At 42.2% G+C, this 26,829-nt stretch overlaps 1 protein-coding gene across 1 annotated transcript; it reads left to right on the plus strand.

Moving 5' to 3' along the window:
- numbl (NUMB like endocytic adaptor protein) lies at positions 1–26,668 on the plus strand. The gene is made up of 9 exons (XM_053320883.1): positions 1–93; positions 12,788–12,938; positions 15,787–15,861; positions 17,265–17,339; positions 20,159–20,299; positions 21,978–22,185; positions 22,317–22,586; positions 25,236–25,415; positions 25,506–26,668. Exons 1-9 carry the CDS (start codon positions 53–55, stop codon positions 26,666–26,668), a joined length of 2,304 nt encoding a protein of 767 aa, XP_053176858.1. The 5' UTR covers positions 1–52.
- Positions 26,669–26,829: the final 161 nt, after the last annotated feature.

A 26,829-nucleotide genomic window follows, 5' to 3' on the forward strand; every position in this document is an offset into this window, starting at 1 on the left:
CTCAGCTTGTCATCTCTGCATCTCCTCTCATCTGCTGCTGTTTCTGTGTGAGATGAGTTCTACTGGCGAGATGGCAGAGGCCATTGAACTCAGGTGAGTCAAAAAGAGAGTAGGGGGTGTGAACATTGTATTTGTGTGTGTATGTGTGTGCAGGAACTGGCTGGTGACATCCAGTTTATGTATGTGGATTCACTTTATACATATCCATGCATACATTTATATGTTTTTCTGCACGTGTGCATGTCTGATTTTGCACTTGAGTGTGTTTTGTTTTTAAACTGGGTCGACTGTTACTGTAGCAGTCAGCACCGTGAGCTATTTTTCCCAGTGTAACCTCTTTTTCTGTCCATCAAGTTGACCCTGTTTCAACAAGGCAGATATCTGCAAGCTCTATGGAGGTCAACAGGAGATCTGCACTGTTCATGACAATGGTAGCCCTAGTTTGTTGTTGTTGCTGTTGTTGTTGAGTTATTGGCTACGGTGATATTTTCAGTCACTGCCAAACTGGTAATAGGTCTAGTCTAGCCTGTATCCACAGGGCTCATAGCGGCTAATAGCCTTAGCAGATGCATTAGCCCCCATGCCCATATGGAAGGGATTAAACCTGCTAAATTGATACAAACACCCAACATCTTTCTTTTTTTTTTTCAGTGTTCGTGCATTCATGTGTTTTTGTGTGCATGTAGAGATTTTCATATATCTGTGTGTGTGTGTGTGAGTGTGTGTGTGTGTGTGTGTGTGTGTGTGTGTGTGTGAGCACTTGTGCAGAAAAGATGTATCCTTCCAAGTCATGTCAGGCTGAAGGGAGGGACCGGTTTGTTTAAATTTCCTCCTGAATACAACGCTTCCTCTCTTTCTCTCTCTCTCCCTCTCTCTCTCTCTCTCTCTCTCTCTTTCTTTCTTTCCCTCATGATGAGACAATCGAGAAAGGACAGCTCTCATGTGTTTTGGAAAACAGAAAAAGAACGAGGCGAAGAGAAGAGTGAGAGTACAGTGGACCACAGAGACCTATGTAACGAGTGAAACGAGGACAAGTGAAGAATTGCAAGACAGAGTCAACAGGAGGGAGAGGATGAGAGGAGGGGGTGTGAAAGTTGAGTTTGAAAAGCGCAGGGTGAAAATTAAGAGGGAGGAGAGCGTATTAGAGGAAGAGGTCATGGTATGGTTGATCTCTAATGGAGAAAATATGAATTCCCTACTTTATATTTCAGCAGAGGAAGCACGAGATAGAAACAGACGAGAAGAAGTTGTTACTTGGGTTCTCTGTCATCATATAGCTTGTAGAAATAGCAAAAATACATCACAGATTTATGTTAACATAAGAGAGAATTATTTAAACACTCTCAAAATGGAAAGAGAATCCTTTTCACAGACATTGGAGACAGATCGTATAAAGAGGAAAGAAAGATGTCAAAAGATGATAAATAGATTAGATTAGATCTGAAAAATGTGAATGTTTGTATGAAAGCATCAGTTTTCTGGGGTCACTTGGCATTCTTCGCTGACACAAAAGTCTGACGTACAATCTGCACAATTCAAGCTGAAGGGTGGGGTTGACAAGACATTGAGATATTGCCATGGCAACAATAGACTCTTCAGTTTTGGAACATTTTTGAGTTCAGTGTTTAAAGTTGTGAAATGTGTTTTTGTTTTTTTGTTCAGTGGAATAAGCTTTTTCAGCATCTATGTTAGCGCCCTGTAGTTGTGACTGTGACTATTGGTGTTAAGTATGAGGTTCACACATAACACGTAGGTGTGAGTGTCTCTCAAGTTATTCAATAATTTCCGTTTTGTGAGTTTGAAAGACCCCTGAGATGAAATTGTACCACACACTTTAATGTAATATCAGAGACTTAGTGCTGATGATAAACTGGCCTATAGCAATGGTCCAGACTGATAGGAGAGAATACAAAGTGGGAACACAACACCACAATATGATACCAGAGCATATCGACCAGACTGCTCCACTTCTCGCCTCGCTGCACTGTGTTTAGATTAGTTCCCACCACACACACACACACACACACACACACGTACATGCACACTCACACTTTTCCCGTCACAGTTACAGACTCACCCTGGCATACAGGAATGCACTCAGACTTTGACACATATGCAGGCACATGCCACACACACATGAATGCATACAGAAGTAGAAATACACACACACACACACACACACACACAGTTACAAACACCCATGCAAGCCAGCATGGTCCGTACCCTCTTGGCCTGCTGTTCCAAGGGCAAAGAAGGATTTGGATATAGTTATGTTAATCTGCCTCTCTTTTAAACTAAGCATGTGCACACAGGTATACGGACACATGCAAGCAAGCACAGCATAAACGCATGTGTGTATTTTGATATATGCAGTGAAGGACACACAAACACTTTTTCTTGCAGAACATTCACATACACACGCAAATAATCTTCTCTCAGCTTAACTTGGGTGGGTGGGTATTTAAACAGTAGGAGGAGGGGGCAGTGACACAGCATTGTGATAAGCTGTGGAGGAAGAGGATAATAGGTGTGGGAGATGTGCGTGTGCGTCTTCCGGTGGGTGCTGAGGTGACAGAGCATGTGTATCTACATGTGTGAATGTGTGAATGTGTGTGTGTGTGTGTGTGTGTGTGTGTGTGTGTGTATGTGTGTGTGTGTGTTTATGTGTCTCCTAGGCATCACACACTTGCTCTCTCTCACTTTGGATAAAAAAAGCACATTATTAATTTGAAGTTTTCCAGCTAAATCCTATTTGCAGAAAAGACTTGGGAGCGAATAATCTTAATTGCAGGATGTTTTCCCAAACCACCAGCACTGTGGACTGACCTCCTTATGCAGCTGCTGCACCCACTGCATTGATTATTCCTCTGTACTTTGTTACTCTTGGTTTACTCCTGGTGCTTTATCATAGCTGTGATTAGAATTTAGTTGTTTTTCTTTGAAGAGAAGATTAAGTTCTTTTTCATTGAATTTAGCTGATCTGAAGGTTATTGTAATGAATAAACTGTGTGCATGCCAAGTGCAGAGACTTCAGAGTGTGTGCCAGTGTGTTTGAGCATGATTTTATGTTGTTCTGTTTAAACCTGAATGCCAGTAAATCTCATTTAGCTGTAGTCAAACCATGACAGAGACGACTCTGGACACCTGTGCTGCTTCCTGGATTCATCCATCTTCATTGTGTTGACAGCTAATTTCATTCCAATCACCTTCCCCAGAGTTTACCCGCCTTGTCTAAAAGTTGCCTAAGTTATCGTGTCTCGATGTCTGACGCTGCGATGTCAAGATTAACTTCGATGTCTCTCTCCCTCCATCTCTTTCAGTTTGCTTTACGTTTAAATTGTAAATGTCGAATTCATAACTCGATGAGGAATGAATTTAAGATATCATTTCATTTTCTTTTCATTTTGGCCATCATACGTTTCAGTAATAAAATTGTACTTGTCAAGTTAATTGCTGAGAGTGTAGTTCACTCGGCAAGCTCATTTTCTGAGGGAATGGAGTGCTTTTGCTAAAAAAAGAAATAAGACAGGATGAGAAATACAAGCATTTAGATGATTAGACAGGTTTTAAAGGTTAATCAGACTGGCAATTTAAACCATCCATCACAGATTACAAGCTGACATCCTGGCTCAGCTTTGACACGATATGCTAGGTAATGGGGTTGTGAGCGTACACAGTTTTAGGTTGTCTGCATTTTGGGTGCACTCACTTTCATTGGACCTCTAAGTAAAGTTGTTTAGATATTCTCTGACTTAACTGTTGGCTTGACCCTATCTGATTGTTTGTGTTAAACTCACCATGTTCCCAGATTTCAGCAACCTTTTATAAATGACAAAATGAAAGTTGGATGAAATTGCAATTTATGTTACGTGTTAAAACTAATAAGTCAAGTAAAAGATACAGAGATCTGGATGTGTTCAAAAATGCTTCAACACACCATGCTTTCTGGCTCTTTTATGGCTCAGCTTTTTTCCACAGAGACTTTAACACTTACAGCAACCCAAATGTTGCAACCTTCTGGCTACAAACATTGAAATGCATTTTGAAATGAGATTCTGTATCTTTTCCGTGTCATGTACACTCAGCTTAAAATCCTCCCTCCTCCATCTGTGACCAGGAGTGTCTTGATGGTTGCACACATGTTTTGATTTAAGAATGACGCCCTAATAATCACAGACCTGATCCTGGATCAACAGATTGAGTCACCTCCTCACCCGGTCCTCTGTTCATCGCCATGGTTACAACATCTTTCTCATTCACCTGATACTGTTAAAATGCACCGAATACCCACACTGCACTGAAACCTGCGTCACAGAGGGCGACTCAACCTCATTATACAAGATGACCACCAGCTAATACACTTAACACAGCTCTCTGTAAATGCTTCATCCTACTCAGAACCCCCTCTGACACATCATAATGCATTAGAGGCTCAGAGGAAGGACAGGACAGGAGATGTTTGTGTGCACGTCTACAAGTCAATGTCAAGCTAATTAGTAACCATGTTGACGTTTCGACAAACACATACACACACTCTTCTTCTGTCTAATTCATTTCACTCATTCTCTCTTATGAGATGCCATATCTCATAATATAATCAATCATTAATACAACCAGCAGCAGGACAAAGCAAATAGCAGTAAAAGAAAATATTACTCATGAGTGTTAGTTTTTCCACCTGAACACATAATCAATCTGTCATTAATTCATTGGCTCAGTTCATTTGGAACTGAATTCACAAAGTAAAAATGTCAACATCTTCTTTTTGTTAACATTACAGCTGCACTGTCAATAAAACATTTTTATTAGGGTTTGCTTGAATCTGTAATGCATTTTTTCAGGTTCTTAGCATCTTTGACTCAGTTATGGGTAATTTCTGACATGTTTGCACCTTCTCGCTAGAGCAAATGTACCAAGAAATGACTTTAGATAGCCATTTCCTCGCATAAAAATCTAAATAAATCAAGATTTTTATGTACTGGTGTGCTGCTGGGTATTGAGTTATTTGCTGACCGTAAAGTCAGACACTAAGTGTGTCTCCTCTGTTTTAGTCATCCTTAAATATGAAAATATGAACCCTACACAAAGCACAGGAAATATTGGGAAATCTAATATCAAACAAATAGAACTGACTTCATAAATCCTGCATTTCACAGTGTGGAAAATCATTCAGAAAGGTACCACTGTTCTACATTTTATGCTGTAATGAACAGTATTGACCAATGAGGAGCACTGCATAGAAACTACTATGGATTGTGGCACAGTCCTGAATTTCAATGAAAGAGAGATGTATGAACCCACTGACCCCTTTTTATAGAGTGGTGAGCTAGTTTATAGAGCAAACTGAAGGTTGTGCATATATATATATGTGTGTGTGTGTGTGTGTGTGTGTGTGTGTGTGTGTGTGTGTGTGTGTGTGTGTGTGTGTGTGTGTGTGTGTGTGAATGTTTAAAGGAGAGAGAGAATGACAGAGACAATAGTCACAGTGGGTGCCAGGCTGATGGTTAAGCACATGTCTCTGTTTCAGCTGTCACTGTACATCACTCTTTAGACACACACACACACACACACACACACACACACACATAAAGGGCCATTACTGGTGCAATATGTACATTTTTTGCCTCCTCACTTACAGTAAAGTCTGCTACATAAGCCACCCACACACTGTACTGTATACAGCACTCAGCTGATCTGTATGTTCTGTTATGAGAGATGCTCTGCCTCTTTATATCTCTCTTTATTATTGCTCACTGTAACTGCTGCACCAGTGTTTATGTTTAATTTGGGTACAGAAGAAGCAGCATGAGTACAGTCTATGGCTTTTTATGTCTTTATTTCAGCAGCTTCTTTCCACTGTTTCTGTGGAAGTGACTTACTGATACTGCAATTGAGTGATTTGTAGTATTGCGTTGACCTGGAACATTTCAGCTCACCACCAATCTGTTCTGTAACTCATCTGACTTAATCGCAGAATTAGAGATTCCATTTATTCAGGTGTTTTTTTCTTTTCTTTTTGAGGGCACATCTGGACGGATATTTTATCATTTTGACCAAATATGAACCAATACACTGACACTGTCTCACTAGAAGTCAAAAGAGTTTCATCTCTGTGAGTTCTTGACCCAGGATGCTTTTAGCCTCACACACCTGCGATTTCCAGCAGGAGAAAACTGCTAACTAGAAAGAGAAAAAAGGCGGAACTTTACAATGACAGGACATCTGTTGTAAAATGTCTAATTTTCTGTCGCTATTTGTTTTAAAATCACAAAATACAACATGTAACCCTATTTCCATCTCTTTTCAGTTACTGTGCTACGGTATGCTAGACTAAAAACAACACTGTACTGCTGTCTTTAAGTCTTTTGGGGCACATTCAAATCAATCCTCAAGTCATTCGAGACATTTAGGCAAATAGCAAATCATATAAAGGTCTTTCACATTTTTGAATGCTTACCATTAAAATGACAAAAAGGTTTAATAAATGTAACATAATAATTTAGCTGATAAGTGAATATTCAGCACTACGAGGCATGTCAGACTTTTATTTATCCTTGTAGTGTTCTGGGATTGTAGTGGTTCAGCACTTGAGACGTGCAAATGTTTTTGCCTTCAAATCAAGTCTTTATGGAGTCAAATCTCACAGCAGTGAAGTCCAAGTCACGTCTTCTGTCCTTATTTTTGAGACTTAAGGCTCAAGTCTCAAGTCTACAGCTCTGCTAAAAGCACAGAGGTGAAACTGATACCCATCTGCTCATGTTACCAGCAAGATGGTATACACGTGTCTTCAAGTGCTGTGCTTCACTCTATCTGTCCAGTACAAAACCAGGAAGAAACACTGAGCTTACAGGTGTATGGCGTAGCCTGAACTATGTCTGTCTCTGTTAGACACATGCACAGGCAAACTCCCACACAGCCTCATAAACCACTGCAATGAATAAGTCCATCCTGTCCTGGGTCAGGCTTCAGTGTAAACACAAGTGCCCTGGTTTATCTCTGCTACGTCACATTCTTATTTTTTAATCACAAACACGCACACCCATACACAATCCCAGACCACCTGTCCCTTTCTGTGTCTGTGTGAGACAGAGAGTTTTGGATGATAGCAAGGGTCAAAGTCCTTATCCGGGTTACTCAGTGTCAGTTAAAGTCTGCAGGGCCCAGAAACTGGGTCAGTTTTGTGTTTGTGGTTGTGTGTGCATGTGTGTGAGATCCTGTGTGTCAGCATAATGAGTATGTGTCTAATGTGTTTTTGATTGAATTCAAAGACCCAATGTATTGTTAATGTATTGTCTCATTAGCCCAGAGATGACTTACTATTAAAATTGGTTATGAGTAAACTTCCTTTTAAAAGGCTAAATGATAAGTCAAACCTTTAATTTCAACTCATAAACTGTGCCATATTAGAAAGTGGTACTCATGGGATGTGCAAGCATATAGCCACAGTGTGAGTGGCATCATGAGTTAACGATGACAGAAAAGACGACTACAATCAATTTTCTATAATAATAAACCATTACTTCCATAATAACAATATATAAAACAACTGTAATGTTAGAGGCATTACTTGTAACGGTGAACCTGCAGAGAATTATCCCCAATTAGTGTCTTAGTTTTAGCATTTTTCAGCTGATTGCTCCTCTCACCGCTTTTCACTATTATATTGAACTTACAGTCATCAGGTAGACAGAAACATAGCTCCAAATGAATGATAATGTTGCTCCGTAACTGCTGGATGTGTAAATAGTTCAGCATATAAACTTAAAAGCAATGAATTATGTGTGTGACGTGTTGTGTTTATAGCTTGTTTTCTGCCTCAAAGTGACCAAAAATCAGTTATTGTGGGTTTAGTATGATAAAAACTTTGGGAAAACTAATTTGCACATAATAAGTAAACTGGATTTTGGTTTATGCTTGTCAGATGGTATAAAACTGGTAACCCTTGTTTTAAATAACTATGCTTGGTATTGAGCTACACTGTGGTTTGAAAATTTAAAGTATTTGACCTATTTATGTGGAATTCATGTACCAATTCGAGATTTGCTTAGCACTGTATGTAGCTGTTGTATTTTTTGACCTTTAGATTTGCTCTGACTCACACTGAAGGTTTTGGCAAAACACATCAGCTTCTCAGTTGTTTAGCCAGCAAGACACAACTTGGATTCAGCTGAAGAGAGAGGGAGACGTACATTGTGTCCATATAAAGTGGTCAGCTCAGTGATGACTAAGCCAAGACAATCCCCTGCTGCTGCAACACGCACACACACACACACACACACACACACACTCATGTACACTTCCTCCACTTCTCGCTGTCCCCTCTGCGTGTGTTGTCTCTTGGGAGATTCACACATATGGCTAGCTTACCGTAATGCAAGGTGGCAGTGACTCATGGGGTGTGTGTTTCAGTGTGTGTGCGCGCGCGTGTGTCAGTCTCCTTCCCTGTATGAGGTGTGATTAGTGAGCATCTGGTTGAGACGAAGTGCGAGGGAGGAGTGTGTCCTGTTTTGCCAAAATCTCTGATCCATTCGAAACAGAACATCTGGATCAGGAGGAACATTGTGTGTGTGTGTGTGTTTGTGTGTGTGTGTGAGAGAGAGAGAGAAAGCGAGAGAAAGAGAGAGAGAGAGAGAGAGCGCGAGAGAGAGAGAGAGCCAAAGATATCAATCAAACTCACATCTGGCGACCACAAAACACAGCTGGACACTCATGAGTTCATGTAGTCTTAACACAGATTATATGGAGGGAAGACAGAGGTGACACACACGCACACACACCAACAACGTACAAATACACAATGATATTAAATTGTGTCTGATTACTTTATAAAATACAAACCGAGTGTGCATTTATCAAGCTACTTTAGTCAAATTAAACACGCACATACACACACAGTTAAAACACTAACTTAACAAGCTGGAGCACATTTTACATTTGAACTGTATTTTATTAGTCTGTCCGTGTGGGCAATCTTTTTATGCTGAATTCAAAACTGTGAAACCCATTTCCTCACATTCATGTCTCAAGAGCTGGAGACTCTCTGCTTCAAGCCTTTTTGTTTTGCATCCACCATCACATCTTCTGGACGAGAGTAGAACAAAGAGGACATGTGGAGTATAAACACCAGGGAAGAAGAATTGGGAGGACCAGGGAAGGAAGCAGTAATGAAGAGAGGTCAGCTTGGGCGAACAGACTTGAAAGTCTGATCGTAAGTCGTCCCTGTTGCCATGTCCTCTGTAACAATACATTCCAGATGGCTGCTAACTCAAACACTGGATGGGGAACAACTATGTTTTTTGGCACCAGGCCTCATGTTTGTATAGTCTACGCTGAAGTGCTCGTGATTTTTTGCGTGGGTTGCGTGACGAGAGTAGGAATTCATTCATGCCGTTGATTTATAGATTTATTTTTATGTTTTGCATCCTTGCCTGCCAGCTCGCCGCCCTTCGTTTGCCTCTCTTCTGTCTTGTTTTCCTCGTGCAGATGGTTCTTGTTGTGCAGGGTGAGGTCACTGCTATGCAAGGCCTTTGCATGTTGCATGCTGGGTAATGCCTCCACCCTAATGTGTCTGACTGCATCAAAGAGCGTTTTACTACCAGATTTCTACTCATTTCACACTGTGGCACTCAGCAAGAGAGGACTATTACCTTGTTTCACTTCTGTGTGTCCACTGCAGTCTGGCTTAGCTCATATTTGACACGATATACAGGCTTTGTGTTTGTGTGTTTTGCAAGAAATATAATTCCACAGATATCCTCCATATCAAACTGCTTTTTACCACTTTAACTTTACCGTACAGAAGATAGAAGAGTTTATATCAAGGAACTGCACAGATTGTACACATGAAAGCATGTCCAGAAGGAGCTGAGCAAAGTCTGATAAATTGCGTTAGTGTTGTCACTTCAGTTTCCATCTGAACTGTCAGAAGTCAAGTTGCAGTATGGGTAATGTAAGCGCCAGGTTTTCACTAGAAAGACGAATATGTGGGAGAAAAAAAAACACTCTCTTTTTCTGCTGCATCATTTTTTCCATTGCAGGTCCAACAGTGTTGTAGTAGTTAAATGCTGAATCGGTGCAGTACTGTTTAAAGTGTTGTTGCTTTTGTATTCTGTCCTCATCCTGTTTTCATCCTTCTAGCTGGGTGGCCTCTGGCATCAAACCACTCAACCACCTTTTTATTAGAAGTGGACGATTGAGTGATGAGCAGGATATTGGGCGTGTTACAACATTTTCTCACCTCATTGACTATACCTCCACTTCTACACCTTTTGTATTCACTTGTCCACTTCATTGAAGCTACAATATAAAAGGCTTGTACTGGGTAAAATATTGATTTGAGTGTGTGTGTGTGTGTGTGTGTGTGTGTGTGTGTGTGTGTGTGTGTGTGTGTGTGTGCGTGTGTGTGTGTTGTGGTGCTGAACTGGTTGGTGTTGGTGGTGAAGTTAGGCTCACTTTTTATGGGTTAGTTGGCAGCTGTGAAGCGTCTTACCGCAGACGAAGAATGTAATTGATGTGTTTTGACATTTGTTCAACAGCCAACACATTTGTAATAACAGTATGGTGTATATTTAATCTGAATCATTAAATTATGAATCCTCTGTTATCTTTACAAGTGTGAATACAGTTAGTACAATGTAAGAATGTGTAGGAGGGGATTTTTTTAACTGAATGTTAATCTCTGTGTCAACCGAAGGTATTTCTCTTGTGAGAATAAGTCTTTGGTCTAAATGGATAAATGCAATCCTTCATTCATTAAATATGGATGTAAATGATTCATCTGAGTTTAAATAAATGTTGTCTTCCCTGTCTCTTTTCCTGCTACAGCATGCTGTCAGCATGGAATGGATTTCTGTGGTCTTAAGTCTGTGTTTTGCTGGTTTGCCGGTCTGGGTTGTATTTTTTGTCCTCAGTGCTGAAGATTGACATGTATTGTTGTCAAACACTCAACCTCCTCACATTCCTATTTATTAGGACAAGATGACTGATGGGTGATGAACAGGATAATTACTAATTTTCTTACCTCATTTCTTCATTACTCCACTTCTTTTATTTCCATCCCATCTCATCCACTCCAGTTATTTTTCACTTGTAACAGTACTCTGGGTTCACATCATTTCATTTCCCCTGTGAATTGGCATTAGATGCCAGTCATATTCGCTCATTACTCCTCCTCCTTCTCTCCTGCTGTCCCAAACCATATGAGGGCAGTTATAGGGCATTTCCTAACTAGCACCTCATTTCCCCCACTCAGCCTCCATAATTCCCCCTTTCTACGTCTCTTGTGGGGAATTACACACTAGCTAGCTTTCATGCACTCACGCAAACACGTTCACACCTGCTGCAGCAGTTCTGGTGCCAGCCAGGTGCCAGTCTGCTGGCGCTTTGCCCAGAAATGACTGCACAAGCTTTGACATGTGTGTGCATCGAGCTGCAGAGGGGCTTGTGTGTGTTTTTGTGCTTGTGTGTGTGTGTGTGTGTGTGTGTGTCTGCACTTGGCAGAGGACGCATGCCTCACATGCCAGGAATGAGTAAAGCCACTCGAGCTGTTCTGCAGCAGTTGCATTTGAATACTCTGCATTACACACACGTCTCAGTGTGTTTGTGAGGCGAGCAAGAACATCTAATTACCCACGCTTCCAGTACACCAGCCTTTGGATCCCATTACCAGTAATGTCGTTATGATTATGAGAAGTGATCTTTCGGTGTGTGTATATATATATTTGCATGAACACTCTGACCTGTGTGATAGAGCAGGAGAGTTTCCTTTCCTTCAGTATGAAGATGACTACTTTACATATGGACGTTGCACATCTTCAATGGAAGATTTGTGCAATTTCACACCCTGTTATAGCCGGGAAGCCAATTTATGGGGCAACCAGACGGTAAGAAAAATAACATAAGTTTGCTGTTGATTGTTGATTGTCCATTATTCACTTCTTCAAGTTCTGAGGTTCTTGGTGGGCTTACTAGTTGGATGATCTAGGGATTTTGACATAGGCAACAGAGAGGCTGGTGATGTGGAGTCTTGATAAAGGAAAGGGATGCTTACAGGGGGAGAGATGTTTTTATTGTACTCCAGATCTTCTGTTGAGAGAGGATGTGACTGTGGGGGAATGAAAACAGTAATTATCATTTTTAAGCAGGTCATGTTTTGATGGCGTCATGTCTCATTATGTTGAAAAATTAGCATCGCTAAGCAGGCCAGCGGGCTGAATGATCTAATTAAGCAGCGGATAGAGGTTTGTGTGTATTCGGAGGATTTGAGCGTGTGTGTGTGCTGCTCAGCACTCAGTTTTCTTGATGTTTCTTGAGAGATGAAAGCATGCCCCGTGCTTTGTGTGCATTAGCGTTACATTCTACCTGTTTGATTTGTACAGCTTTCCTCTGAATGAAAATCAATGGGGCATCATGGCGGAAAGTGTTTATGACACTAATGTAGTGACTGCCTTGTTAGGCATGATTACTACATAACAAGCTTGAGCTAATCAATGAAATTCATCCCACTTCACTCATAATACTGTACGAAACACACTGCAGTGTCTGTACATAGCTATAAAGTGGTGTTTTGGGTTTTTTTAAATGGTAGTTTTTGCACTGTGACATTTAATTACTGTGTTAATTGGGGTCCTGTGTTTTCATTGTTTTGTGCGTTGTAGGGAGTCAGTTTTTTGTGATGATGCTATCATGTCATTGTTTAGGTTTTTTAATCTCTTGAGCAAATTGCAAAGCTACCTTTGACCCGCTGCGTTTTAGAGGACTAAACCAGCATCCTTTTCTGTGCCCACAGTACCAGGGAGCACGTGACCCCGGAGATGAACAAGCTTCGTCAGAGCCTGAGGAGGAAGAAGCCCACCTATGTGCCAGAGGCCAGCAGACCGCATCAGTGGCAGGCTGACGAGGAGGCTGTACGCAAGGGCAAATGTAACTTTGCTGTGCGGGTACGTTATCCACAGCAGGTCATCATGTACCCAAAGGACCAAATGTAGCAACTAGTACAATCAAAAAGAATATTTTATTTAATTTCTACCCTAGACGCCCTGCATTTTAATTTAAACACGAAAGGTTAACATTACCATCAGGCTCATTATTCATCAGTATAAAAACAGACAAGAGTCAATCATAATGTCTGACAGTTATTAATGTATAGTATGCTGACAAAAGTCAGAGAGTTCCCACTCTGAGTGAGGAATTGACTTTACTGTGTGTATATAGTAACATGAACCTCAACTCAGTAAATCAGAGGGCCACATGAAAAGGTAAATGAAGATTTTCTGGGTTGAGTACACTCAAACTATAACTCATGTCAGGGCTGTGAGAGGACACTCTACAATAACAGGTGCACTTTATCCTTGAACATCACAGAAGCTACTTGTGAGCAAGGCTATGTAAGATGCTCTATTTATACCTAATACATGTAGGTCTGTTATGTAACAACAATATAGCACCACACTGTTGTCATTTACATATTATGTTACATTCTAAACATTTTTTTTTAAGTAGCTGTCTCAGATTGGTTTGTGTATATTAATTGTGTTTAGTTCATTTTTGCTCTTCTTAAAGGAGTAATTTGACATTTTGGTGGAAGATGCTTAAACTGTACACCTTCTTTTGAAGAGTTAGATAAGAAGATCAATATCACCATATCTGTACACATACAAAAACCAAAGTGTGGGCTCACGTCTTATATCAGTAATATGACAAACTGAAAGTATGTGTATGTGATATTGGCAACTTGGAGAATTGGGACAGGGACTACATTTTATTCTCATATGAACCATGTTGTTCTTGGACTTTGGAACAAAGGGCAGATTTATTCTCACATGCAATAATTGCAACAGAATTATTAATGGCCCCATATACTGAAAACCGGCTCCAGTGTGAGGGTGTACAATATGTCTATCGCTGAGAGCCGAAGTGATTTGTTGAAGACCTGGAGAGGCAATGACGGTAAAGATGGAGGGCAAAGATGGGGGGATGACAACAAGGTGGAGTTATAGATTAAGGAAAGAAGAGGAAATGACAGGGTGAGGAATGAGGGCACACAGAGGGGACTGAGAGACGCTGGGAGATATTAAATGAGTATGTGTAAGAGACATACTGGAGAATTGGATAAGAGAGGTGAAAAACAAAAAAAGCCTTGGGATTGAATGGAGAAAACAGATGAAAAAGACAAATACAAGGCTGAAAGAGACAGAGAACTAAGGGAGACAGCATGAGGCAGGCTAATGGAAAATGCTCCACAGACTTAGCAATGAGATGGGTAGTGAAGAGGAGTTGTGAGCTCTACAGTGAGAGATGGTACTGTAGCATAAAACTTCCCAGCCTCTTTATTATTGCTATTCTTTTTTTCCTGTTCCCTTGTTCATCTTTTCTTTCTCACTTCTCTGTCTTGTATTTGAAATATATTCATAAGTTACTATTATTAACACTTCTTCAAGAGCTGCTGAACTGGAGCAACAAAAAAAAAGTTCTTAAAAAAACTTGAAACTGAGACAAAAGTTGAGTCTTTGAATAGCAGCAACTTTGGGTGGAAATGGAAAAGTTTTCCAACAGAAAAAAAAACGACACAAAATATACCCATGTGTCCTCAGTAGATTGCAATTTGAAATTAATTCAGCACATTACAGTTCATCAAAGAATTGCAGTAAACACTTTGTTATTTGGACTGTTTGGGGGCTGACTTATTAACATAACTTAGTGGGAGTTTGATGAAGCGTTGATATCAGTATGGATTATGCATCTTCAGTTTGGTAAAGGAAGAAATGTGACTCCAGTAAAGTTGTCATATTTACATGTGCGTATAGCTGGCTTGCTAACGTTATCAAAAGTAGGCTTTGAGGTTCTGACATGCTAAAAGGACAGGAGTGCTTTTTTGCTAACGTTAGTGACTAGCTTACTTTACCTCTGGACTCCTCTGTGCCCTCACTGTTGCTAACTTCAAACTAAATGTAGGCTAAGGCTTATGAAACCATAATGTCTCAATTTCTGCATTTCCACACGTGTTAAACTCAGACTACGTGAGGGTGTGGAGGACTTGGAGTTGTTTAAAGACTAACAAAAGTAATTAAACAAGCAATGCGAGTACTGTTTATTACTTTTGGTGTTCAGTAATTAGTAAAGTCATGACATTTTTCAATTAGTAATGAATCATTTATTACATTTTCAAGTAACTTTCCCAACACTGCCCAAGTTGTATTTTTCACCCGCTAGCTCAAAATGTTAAAATCTCATTATAAAACTGAAACACTTTGCCACAGTTTGTTTACAGTGGGTATTTCAATTCAGGGACCCTAAACTCAGAGCACTGCTTAAAACTCTGAAAACTTGTCTCCCTCTATCCTCGTCACTTGGCTATTGACTCGAACAGAACTGTGGAGCTTTAATTGTGTCCCTGTGGGCTTGCCGTACACCACAGAGCAGAACACTGGAGAGACAACACCAGAGGATGTGAGGCTATAAATTCCTCCAAATCCTGCTTTCTCTCCTGTCCTCATTATCAGCAGTAGCATGCAGCTTTAAATCCAGTATGGGTGCTTATTAGCTACTTACATGTCAATTTCATAGCACTTAGAGAAATACTGATGAGGACTAATGAGGCTTTGGTTGCTTTAATGGCACTTCTGTGTCTCTGTCTTTTGTTTTGACCTTTTCTCTATATGGATAAGAAGGTCAGATGAACAGTATTGCTAAAACATAAAAGTATAATGAAATGCATTTCTGAAAATAATTACATGACAAACATCTGTTTTGTTCTGGCTAATAAGATGTCTGATTTTCCTTCTGCAGTACCTGGGTTTGGTGGAGGTGGAGGAGTCAAGAGGGATGCATGTATGTGAGGAGGCGGTGAAGAAGCTAAAAGTTGTGAGTATCCTACACACACACACACACACACACACACACACACACACACACACACACACACACACACACACAGAGCTGTTACCTCTCCCTTCTTGTTATTTTCTCTTTACCTCTTCCATCTCTCACATCATGCTCCCTGGTGTTGGACTGTATTCCTGTCTGCTCGTCAGTCTTTCTCTCTGACTGATCCTTGTTCACTCAAGAGAGCAGAAAATGAGATCAAGGCTGCCAAACACACTTACACACACTGATACACACACTTACACACACACACACATACACACTTTGCCCCCCCCTGGGAAGCTGGATTCGGACAAGGAGCGTGTGAACAGAGTGACACAGACTGGCCAGTGTCAGAGAGACACACGCACACACACACACACACACACACACACATACACACACACACACACACACACACACACACACACACACACACACACACACACGCTGCGGTGTAGAAAACAGCAGTCTATGCCACTTTCTTCTTTTTCTTGTCATGGGGATTAAGCTAGACATCATTTTACTGTATTCGGTGAAGAAAAATGTACACTCACACTACACTAACTTTAGGCTTTCAGAAGAACTGAGAGAGAGAGGCTGTTAAAACTAAATGAACCACAGCCACTTTAATGTATACAGGAGATAAAGTTTAATGCATTCTCTCTTTCTCTTGTCTCTGTCTCCTCTCGCACCAATTTCCTTTCATTTGTTTTTCTCTTTCGGGGCTCTCCGCTGGATCGACTCTATTTCCATCTTCCATCTTTATCAGCATCCTATCAGCAAATTTTCTTCCACAGTAGTCTTTTTTCTTTGAATTCCCTGCTCCAATTCCTCATTTAGTCTCCCTTTTCCCCTCTTTTCCTTCCATTAGCCTCAGTTTCTTCACCTCCCCTCTCACTCCCTCTCTCTTCCTCTCAATGGGATTACGCAGAAATTGAGGCTCCTTATCGGTTCACAGCGGGTTTCAAAGCCATTTTCTGTGGCGCGCCGGCTTTCTGTTTCCCTTACTCACACGTGCATATGCCGACTCATATAACCACACTTTCACACACTTCCACACTCACATGGAGTCACTGCTTTTTTAGCCTGTGTATTTTTAGCCCAGCCCATGCTGAGTGTGTTATTAACTCTGCCTGGTGCCCTCCTCTGGAGAAATGACTGTTAGTGCCAGCTGGCACAGTTTTTACCTCAGCCCGCCTCTCCACTCTTAACCCACCACTACCTCATCTGGTCTAAAGATGCAATGAAACACTGAACACAACCGTGACCAGGACGACAAGTGCCTCTATTTGCTTATAGCTTGTTGATCCCACCTGTACAAGAACAGTTTGCTTAATTACTTGCTCAGTCTCATGTTACAATATAAATAATTCACTCTCTCCTGTTTTCTGTCCATCCAGAGTGGGAAAAAGACAGTGAAGGCAGTGTTGTGGGTTTCAGCTGATGGACTCAGGGTGGTGGATGATAAAACTAAGGTAAGCAAACTTTTTTCTTTGTGTGTGTGTGTGTGTGTGTGTGTGTGGCCTCTATCTCCTTGTTTTGTCCTCCTTTCCTGTCTCTTTCCTTTCTACCTACCTCATCACTCACTTCTGGCAACAAGGACAAAGGATTATGTGTCCTCCAGTCATGTACAGTATACAGCACTCAGGTTATTTATCTCTGTCTCCAGACCCCATCCTTTTACAACAAAGGGAAAGTAAAAGATTGACAGAGAGGTAGATCAATAGAAGACAGAAATAGAGTGAATGCAAAACAAATCGAACTTTTCTCCTACATACATATTCCAGTAAGACCCTTGGACCTTTTCCCTCCTAAGATCAGCAACACATTCTCTGTCTGCCCCACTTTGATGATGTCCAGGCTGACAGCAGAAGGACCCACCGTGCATCCACTGTCTTGATGCTCCCAGGCTAGTTTGGGCCTGTGTTTGTGTGTGTGTAGTTTCAGAGCTGACATATGTGACTCACGGTTTGCTTGCTGAAGGTGCTTAGTGGGGGAGGGAAGATCAAGTAAACACAGACACACATATGCACTTGAGGAGTGTCTGGCGGCTAGGGAGGCCTCCTACAGTGAGTGCAGCTAGCTGTGGCTCTTTTGAAAGCAGAGCAGAATAAAGAGCAGCAGAGAATAGAGGAGAGAGCGAGCCCAATGGACAAGCTCTCTCTCGCTCTCTCTCTTTCCTTTTCTTTTTGTTCGGGAACCACTCACATGACCTCATACCTCTTCTAGGCCCTCAGTCCTCCTCCACCTCCACCAACCCCCACCCGTGATGTATCTAATCTAAACATTTTGGAGGATATGGCTAGCAATATTTTATATTAGTCTTATTTTCATTAAAGAGACTAAAACCAACAAAGAATTGATTCAGCTAACAAAACACGAGTGAGTCACACTGTTGAGACAGTCGTTACAATGAATGTTTATTTTGAGTCAGTCTCACGCTGTCCTGCTTCAGTTAATACTCACTAAAGCACCTAGAGTGTATTAAACCACTGCTGGAAATAGTCCCACAGAAATGCACTTTTTTTGTCCAGTTTGAATACCATGCTAAAAACTACAGTGCCCAACTGTTTTAGGATAATCCATAGGCTTATTTTTAACCTAGATTTATGTCTTCAAGAGGAACAAATGTGCCCAGAACAGGTTTGCATTGAGAGATGGGCAAATGTATTGATGTTTTTGGTCTTTTCCTTGGATTTTGTTGACAGTAAGAATTAGATATACTATATAATAATGATTTTCTCTCCAGCCCAGCTGCCTCTGTAAATGCAAATTTTCTTGATTGACGTCTTCACATTTTTCTCAGTTTTATTAAACAAACAATCCAAAATTCAAAGATATTCAAATTAGTATTACAGATTTTTTAAAAACAGCAAATCATCACTGATTGAACAGCTGGAACTGGAGAATGTTTTGGTATTTTTGCTTTAAAAGTACTCATTAAATGCATTGCTGGTTTATCTTTCTGTTGATCGACCCACCAATCAAATGACAAATAGGTGCAGCTCTACAATTAAGTCATTGTATGTAGACAGTAAACCTTGACTCTTTACGATCTCATTAGCATTTCTAATGAAGCACATTATGGTCAACCTATTCAAATTTGATTAGAAGGCCATCCATTACAACCCATAAAGTCTCCTCCTGCCTCCTTTCTTTCTTTCAGTGCCTCCTCATCACCATCACTCCATCTCTGAATCAGCACGCCCGCCCTTAATAACACCCACACGGCTATTATTCAGTGTATGTGGGCTCCGCATGACCTTCATAATGAATCACTAGAAATAAAAACTAAATTATTTCTCTGTTCAGCATCTTTTTTTTTTTTAGCCTGAGGCACAGAGACTTCCTGAGTCACATGTTGCTGTGTTTTATTCTTCCTTTCAATGATGCAGTGACACGATCTGAGTCACCTTTACCCACATACACACACACAAACACAACACATTTTCAAAAGCACACCTCACATGAGCGTAGACTCATGAACTTCTGAGACGCATACACACACACACACACAGGCACACACATTGCTCTCTGCTCAGCCTTTCACCTCGGTACCAGCATCCCCCTTCTTTCCCTAATTGGCTCACAATGAATGGACTGTTCTTCTTCCACCTCTTTATCCCCGCATCCCTCCTTCTTTTCTTCTCCTTTCCCGTCCTCGTCCGCCCTCTTCCTCTCTCCTCATCCTCCCCTCTCTTTGTTTTTGGCGGCGCTGGAGGAGAGGAAGGACGTGTGTGGATGAGTGTGTGAGCCCTCTGTCTCTTTCGTTCCTTTCTGCTCCCCACTCGGCTCTTGTTTTCCTTCTCTTTCTGTTTTTTTTCTGACAGTCTAAGAGGTGAGCTCGGGGCCCCCTTAATGTACACAGAGAAAGAGAAGGGCCCCTTTTAGCTTCCTTTATAGTCACTATAGACACTGAGACAGGCTGAATAACCCTTTTGTAGAAGGAAGGGCAAGTGGTGGAACCATCCCAGAGATTAAAAGAGGGTTCAGTGTCATTAGGCTGTAGTCACTCTCTTTTCTGTCATTGGGAGATGTGTAAATAGGTTGGAGTGACAAGGTTGAAAGCACTGTGTCAAGTATTGGATCAGTCTATGAGCTGGTGAGCTGAGTATTGCAGTTATATCTCCTGTCTGTCATCGGTTAAGCTGCAGTTAGAGAGACAAAACCATGTCAGATGTTATTTGATTCAATCTACCTGCTGGAGCAACTCAATGTACTCAGCTGTACTATGTGAGTTGTCAAATTGATTCTCTTTGACCTCTCTGTATCTTTTCCTTTGTGTCTCTCTCAGGACCTCATTGTGGACCAGACCATAGAGAAGGTTTCATTCTGCGCTCCTGATCGAAACTATGACAAGGCCTTCTCCTACATCTGCCGAGACGGGACCACCAGACGGTGGATGTGCCACTGCTTTATGGCTCTCAAGGACTCGGTGAGGAGACAGTTAACCTTCCATATCTCTCCTCCTGAGGCTTTCTACACTTTGTTATTGACTTTTCAAAGTGTAGAAGTGGGCGTTTCAGTCTCATAGCTCGGCCATTTGTCAAGATTGTCGATGGAAGGTCCTGCAACAATTAGTCTATTAATCAATAAGCCAGTGAACAAACAAGTAATCAACAACAATTCTGTTTGTCATTTAACAAGCAAACATGTTAAGATTTGCTGATTTCCTCAGTTGTATTCTGATGTGAATGGAATAGCAGTAGAAGAAGTACTCAGACCCTTTACTTACTACTACTACTACTATAAAAGTAAATACAAATAAAGTAACATAAAGTGATACATAGTAAATCAGTACAGAAACATTATCAGCACAGTGTACTTAAAGTATCAAAAAAAAAGCCCCAACTGGACACTGCATTGTATTATATAAGCTTATCATATGTTGCTAAAGGGTAAAATCTTAATCTGAAAAGTAACCGGTAGCTACAGCTGTCAGATAAATGTAGTGGAGTAAAAACGGCAACATGTAATGGAATAGAAATGTAAAGTACTGTAGCATAAAACTGAAATATTCTAAAAGTATATATCTTAAACTTTACTTAAGTACAGTTCTTTTAGTAAATGTACTTAGTTTCATCCCACCAATGCTATTGAATGTCTGTGGTGATGTTGGTCAGACAAAACAGGCCATCAGCTTTGCCTCAAACATTTTATATTCCAAAAATAAATTGATCAATGGATTAATCAATCAAAATTATGATCAGCTGCAGCCCTTTTTCAATTGCTGAACTCATACTACAATATTATACAGTGGGTCGTGCATTTATTATTAACATCAACCCATTCTACAGAGATTCACCGCATTTGATTTTCATATATATTTGATCTCTAACCTCCGCTGTCTCGGTTTCACTGACCTCGACGAGGACGGTTGAAATACAAGGGCGGCTGTAACAGAATCTGAGCTCCGTGCCAGCATGGCACAATGTGGTTTCAAACCTGTGGTGGTTTCATCAGCTTAGACTGTGAGTTGGATTATTAATGTGGACGGAGGAGAGTGCAGCACAGACCTGCAGGATTAGGAGAGGGGATTAGACAGAAGCCCACGGAGTTATCTATTCATCTCTGTCTCTGTCCGTCTCTATTTCCACTCCACGCTCTCTGCATCTCTGTTCGCTCATCCTAAACTGAACTGCCTGTCTATTAAATCTGTCATGGCTGCACAGAGAGTGTAAAAGGGAGAAGGAGTTGAAGATGATGGTGGGAAAGTATTCATTTATTGCAGAGAGCAGCGTACAATTATCTACATTCAGTGCATGAACTCATCTTGGCATTTGACAACAGGAGAGATTTGGGGTTGATAATTGCACCTTAATCCGATCCTCACTGTGACAGCTGTATTGTATTTGGATGTTAGAACTTGATTTGAAGGTTGACCTCAACAACAATCACGCTTGTTGCATATGAATATTTAAAACCCTCTGTTGACAAAAAGACACTGAAGACTGTAGAAGCGTGCAAGCCCTAATTATGCTTTCAGATGCTCATTCTCTTTTCTGTCTGCAAAATTCTTAATGCATCTCAAACTGCTCTCAAAATAATGTTGTGGATGTATAGCTTGTTAATCAATCATTATTTTAATCACAGTTTTCTGTTTGCTCCTCCAGGGAGAGAGACTGAGCCATGCAGTTGGCTGTGCCTTTGCTGCCTGTCTGGAGAGGAAGCAGCGCAGGGAGAAGGAGTGCGGCGTGACGGCCTCCTTTGATGCCACTCGCACTTCATTTGTACGTGAGGGCTCCTTCCGAGCTAACTCTGCCTGTAGCCAGCAGGGCAGCAGCAGCGAGCGAGATGACAAACTGCAGGAGAAGAAGAAAGGTAGGATGAGATTTCAAAGTGTGTTTTGTATGTTAGTCAAAAAGTTGAACTTGATCCTAAAAAAGTTCAAAGAAAACACTGATAATATATCATATTTATAGATTATGTATTTTCCTCTCTTCCTCCTCCAGACCAGCCTTCTGCTATCCCTGCCCTGCCACCTGGCACTGCCTCCCCACCCGAGGGTGCGGCATCCCCCATGGAGCGCCCAGAACCTGGCGGGCCTCACGCCATCCCTCGCCGCCACGCGCCCATCGAGCAGCTGGTGCGTCAAGGCTCGTTCCGGGGATTCCCTGCCCTCAGCCAGAAAAACTCTCCCTTCAAAAGGCAGCTGTCGCTCCGCCTCAATGACCTGCCATCCACGCTGCAACGCAAGACTGACTTCCAGGCCAAGAACCCTGGTGAGTTGAGGAGTGCTTTAAGTTACAGTCACAGGTGTTCCACAAGGAACCTGCTTCTGTTTATTAGGGTCAGATAATCCTTCCTTCTGGTGCTGTGACCCCTTTTCAGAAAAACATGCATTTGTCAATTAGGATTAAAATGACAAGAGCTATATTTTTTTTGAGAAAGCATGTCGTTTAATGTTTTCTCAATTTGGGTTTACATTTTATTTCAGCATTCAGTGCCCGGTTCAGTTGAGATATTTGAGTGGCTTTTTTTCCATTTCTATTTCTTTTAAATTAGGTTGAGAGGGCTTTGCTTGTTTATAAAGTGAAAAATGTGATTCAGCCGCCATCCCAATCATTTTTGTACAGTTCCTTAGAGGGAATGGTCATAATTTGTTTACATTTATTTAAGGTGGAAAAGCCAGTATAACAGTATAACAGCATTTAGCCCACGAGTCAATGAAACAAACACAATTATAATACTGCTGGGTTTGAAGTCGGTGTTATAGATTGACACCATTAAAGCTGTGCAATTATGTCTCCAGTCAGAAAAAAACATATAAAAGCATGTTTGCTCTGTGTTGTTAGAGGGGAACCTATCTCACCACCACTTCAATACCTACAGTAATATCAGATCAGACCTCTGCCTTGCAAATGCAAAAACGAAAGATTGTTTAGAAGGATTTCACAGACTTAAATCCCCAAATTGTTTTTTTTAAAGAGGTCAAGCAGCATTGATACTGCTTGTTCACTCAGACATGGGGACTATGCGATCCACTTGCGTCACTGCTGTTGCAGATTGGGGCATAATTGCATTTTCCATTTGGCTCCGGTGTGACACCACTGACCCTCGTCTGAAAGGGTCTGAGCAATCATATTACAGAATAAACCTTCAGCATATCTCACATGCATTTGCATCCCTGTTTTATTTTCTTTCTTTTAAAGCAGACAAGGTGTAATTCCCCACTTTAATCCTGACGAATGAATGAGGACCAAGATATATATACATGATAATATACATGAATTGCTGTTATTATTGCTATCAGAAACAGGGCTGATGGCTGGGTGCGTGCCACTTTGAGGGCTTTTGACTAAAGACAATTAATAATAGTTCATGTATATACACACACACACACACACACAGGAACATACACACACATATATACACATCCGCTCTGTGTGGTGCCACAGGATCAGAGCGCGTAGTAGCAAGGCTGATTATAGTCATTAGGAAAGATGAGAGAGTTGACTGGGGTAGTCCTCTGACTGGAATACTAAACCACAACATTCAACTCCCACTCTCACTCCACATCCGTATCTCCTACTCCCGTGATGGGTAGTCTCCATATATCCAGTGTTGGTGGATTTGATGCATTTTGAATCCTCCATACACAGTGATGGTCCTTTCTTCCTCTCTCACTCTCTTACACTTTTGTCTCTCTCTTACACACACACAAACACACACACACACACACACATATGCACAGATGCAAGCACTAAGCGGCAGCAGCCAATTCCACAGCCTCTCTGCTCCCTTGTGACTCTCCGAACAATGTGTGTATTGATTTGTGCGGTCAATTAGCTATCCTGGTTAGCCTTCAGCAAGCTTTCTACCGGCCCTTAAACCTGCCCCTGCATTGACAGACACACACACACATACACACACACATACACACACACACACACACAGAAACACATATGAAGCACTTTGAGTGTATCTTAACTCTGTGGGACATTGACAAGAATAGAGAAAGAGACAGATCACGGGGTTACCAGTTGTTGCCAAACACAGCAGCGAGAAATCCTTAATGGGAGACCTTACACATGCCTCCAGCACCCTCTGCACCCTCCACTACAATTTAAGACTTGTACCTGTAGAGTGCATACAGATGAGAGAGGGCAGAGACCTACATCGCAGCCACCTGTGCTAAAAAAAGAATTTAGTAACTTTACTTAAATACCATTTTTGTGGCTCTCCTTCAAATGTTTTGCACACTTTACTTTGCCGTCAGTGTCTAGCAGAGATGGAGACAGCAAATCCAGATAAGAATCAGGTAAGATGATGAGAGGTGCAGGTGGAAATGAGGGTGGAGGCCTCGGTTGTAAGGTAGATAGATATTATATCTATTTATATCTGCGGTCCATGTAGGAGAGTCAGACAGGAACATTACGCTGCCTAATCCCCCCGCTGGTTGGATCAGTTACAGTTGGTTTAAAAACATGGATGAACTAAGCCAAATTCACCCATTGCACAAGACACACAGGACAATGAATTAACATCTATTCCGAGTATTTAATGCTACATGTAAAGTTAAAGGGCCTGTAAACATTCTGACTAAGTATGGACCTTTTTACATTTAGTAAGAAGTTCCTGATTAAAACAATGCCATGTTTGTGTTGAGAATCTGTTTGAGATACTTTGTAGGTCAACTGTTGCCTGCATCAAAGTTTTCATGTGCTCTAGTTTCTATTCCTTTCATGATAACTGGGTCTGTTACACAAATGAATTAATATTTTTTCCTCTATTTTCTGTTTGTTTGTCCCTCTGCTTCATCTTTCCCATCTTCCATTTCACTTCTCCTCCTTTCCTCCATGATTTCCCCCACGACCTGCTCCTTTTTCCTCCTTGCCTCCCTTCATGTGTCCCTTTCTTGCTAGTACTAGAGATGGATATGGGGATGCCGGGCGAAGGAGACGGTAGTATTAATGCCCTGTGTAGCCAGATCAACAGCTCTTTCACCAAGCCGTCAGAGGAGCTCTTCTCCAACCCCTCTTTGTCTGCAAACGGCCCGCAGACCTGCACTGTGCCCCCTGCCCTGCCTCCACCACCTGCACCGATGCAAGGTAAGGAAAAATGCATCCGAAATGCAAAACAGTAGTGCATTTTATTCAATAGCGCAAACTTGTTCCTGATCTTTCACTTCATCCCTCTAGCCACCTCTTCCTGGGTGCAGCCGGAGCCTCAGCTCCAGTCTCCTCCTCCGGTCTCAGTGGCGATGCAGATCCAGATGCAGATGCACATGCAGAGCGGACACAGGCGCACACCCTCTGAGGCAGAGAGATGGCTGGAGGAGGTGTCCAAGGCTGTCAAGGCTCAACAATCCCCTCCTCCAGGCCCCACCATCCCCACCATCCCTGGACCGCCATCTGTGTCGAGTCACCAGGTGTCCAGTCAGGCATCAGCTGCCCCAGTTTCTACCATCTCAATGTCGCTTTGCACCATGCCCAAACCCCTCATCACAGGCCCCTCTGCTCTCTCAGGTCAGGCCCCAATGCCCCTACCACCCATGTCGATATCATCAGTTCCTCTAATACCAGGCCCACCAGTGTCGGGCCCCCCAATGTCTCTACCTTCTATGTCCATCCCCACCATGTCAGGTCCAAGCATGTCAGGGGCTCCCATGATCCAGCCCTCCCTCCCTGGGCCCCCAGGCTCCCTCCCAAGCACCATGCAACCCTTCCCCCTGGCCTTCGATTCTACTCCGGCCCCTGTGGGGATGTTTGGCAGCCCGCCTGTCCAACCGGCTTTCGTGCCCATGCAGACCTACATGCCAGGCCTAGCTAGCAGTATGACCTACCCCAACGCCAGTGTGCCCGTGGTAGGAATCACGCCATCACAAATGGTGGCCAATGTTTTCTGCACTGCCGCTGGCTCATCTGGTGCTGCCATTGGCTCTGCTGTAGGAGGACCCAAAGTGGGGCCCCTTGGAACAGCTGTCCAGCACCATTCTTACCCAGCAGCAGCTGCTGCAGTTGGGCACACTGGAGGGTTTTCCACACCGCCATTCTCTTCTACTCCACCGCTATCAACAGCCCTTAATGGCCTCCCACCACTCGGCAGCGCCACGATGGCCCTTCAGAACGGGACCTCCAGCAGTGGGGGGAATGGAGGCAGCAGTGGCAGCAGCTGGCCACCAGAGGGCAGCCAGCTAACAGCTCCGATGGCCAACGATTCCCAAGACGACGATCGTTTTGAGGCCAAGTGGGCGGCACTGGAGTCCAAACCAGCGCCTCCGCAGCCAGGGAATAAGGCGCCAGCTGCAGCAGCCAACCCATTTTCCAACAATCTGCAAAAGACTTTTGAGATTGAGCTCTAAGCCAGAATTGGTTTAAAGCTGTAGTGCTAGCCCTGGAGTTAAAGCCTGAGAGAGCCGGGCGCTGATTCCAGCATCTGTGCTTAGAATGGGATGCAGGTCCTGAAAGTTAGCCTAGCATCCACTCTGTGGCAGCCTAGCAACCTGCTAAAAGCTCTCGTAGG

This window comes from Scomber japonicus, chromosome 6, assembly GCF_027409825.1.
Source record: "Scomber japonicus isolate fScoJap1 chromosome 6, fScoJap1.pri, whole genome shotgun sequence".
NCBI lineage: Eukaryota > Metazoa > Chordata > Actinopteri > Scombriformes > Scombridae > Scomber > Scomber japonicus.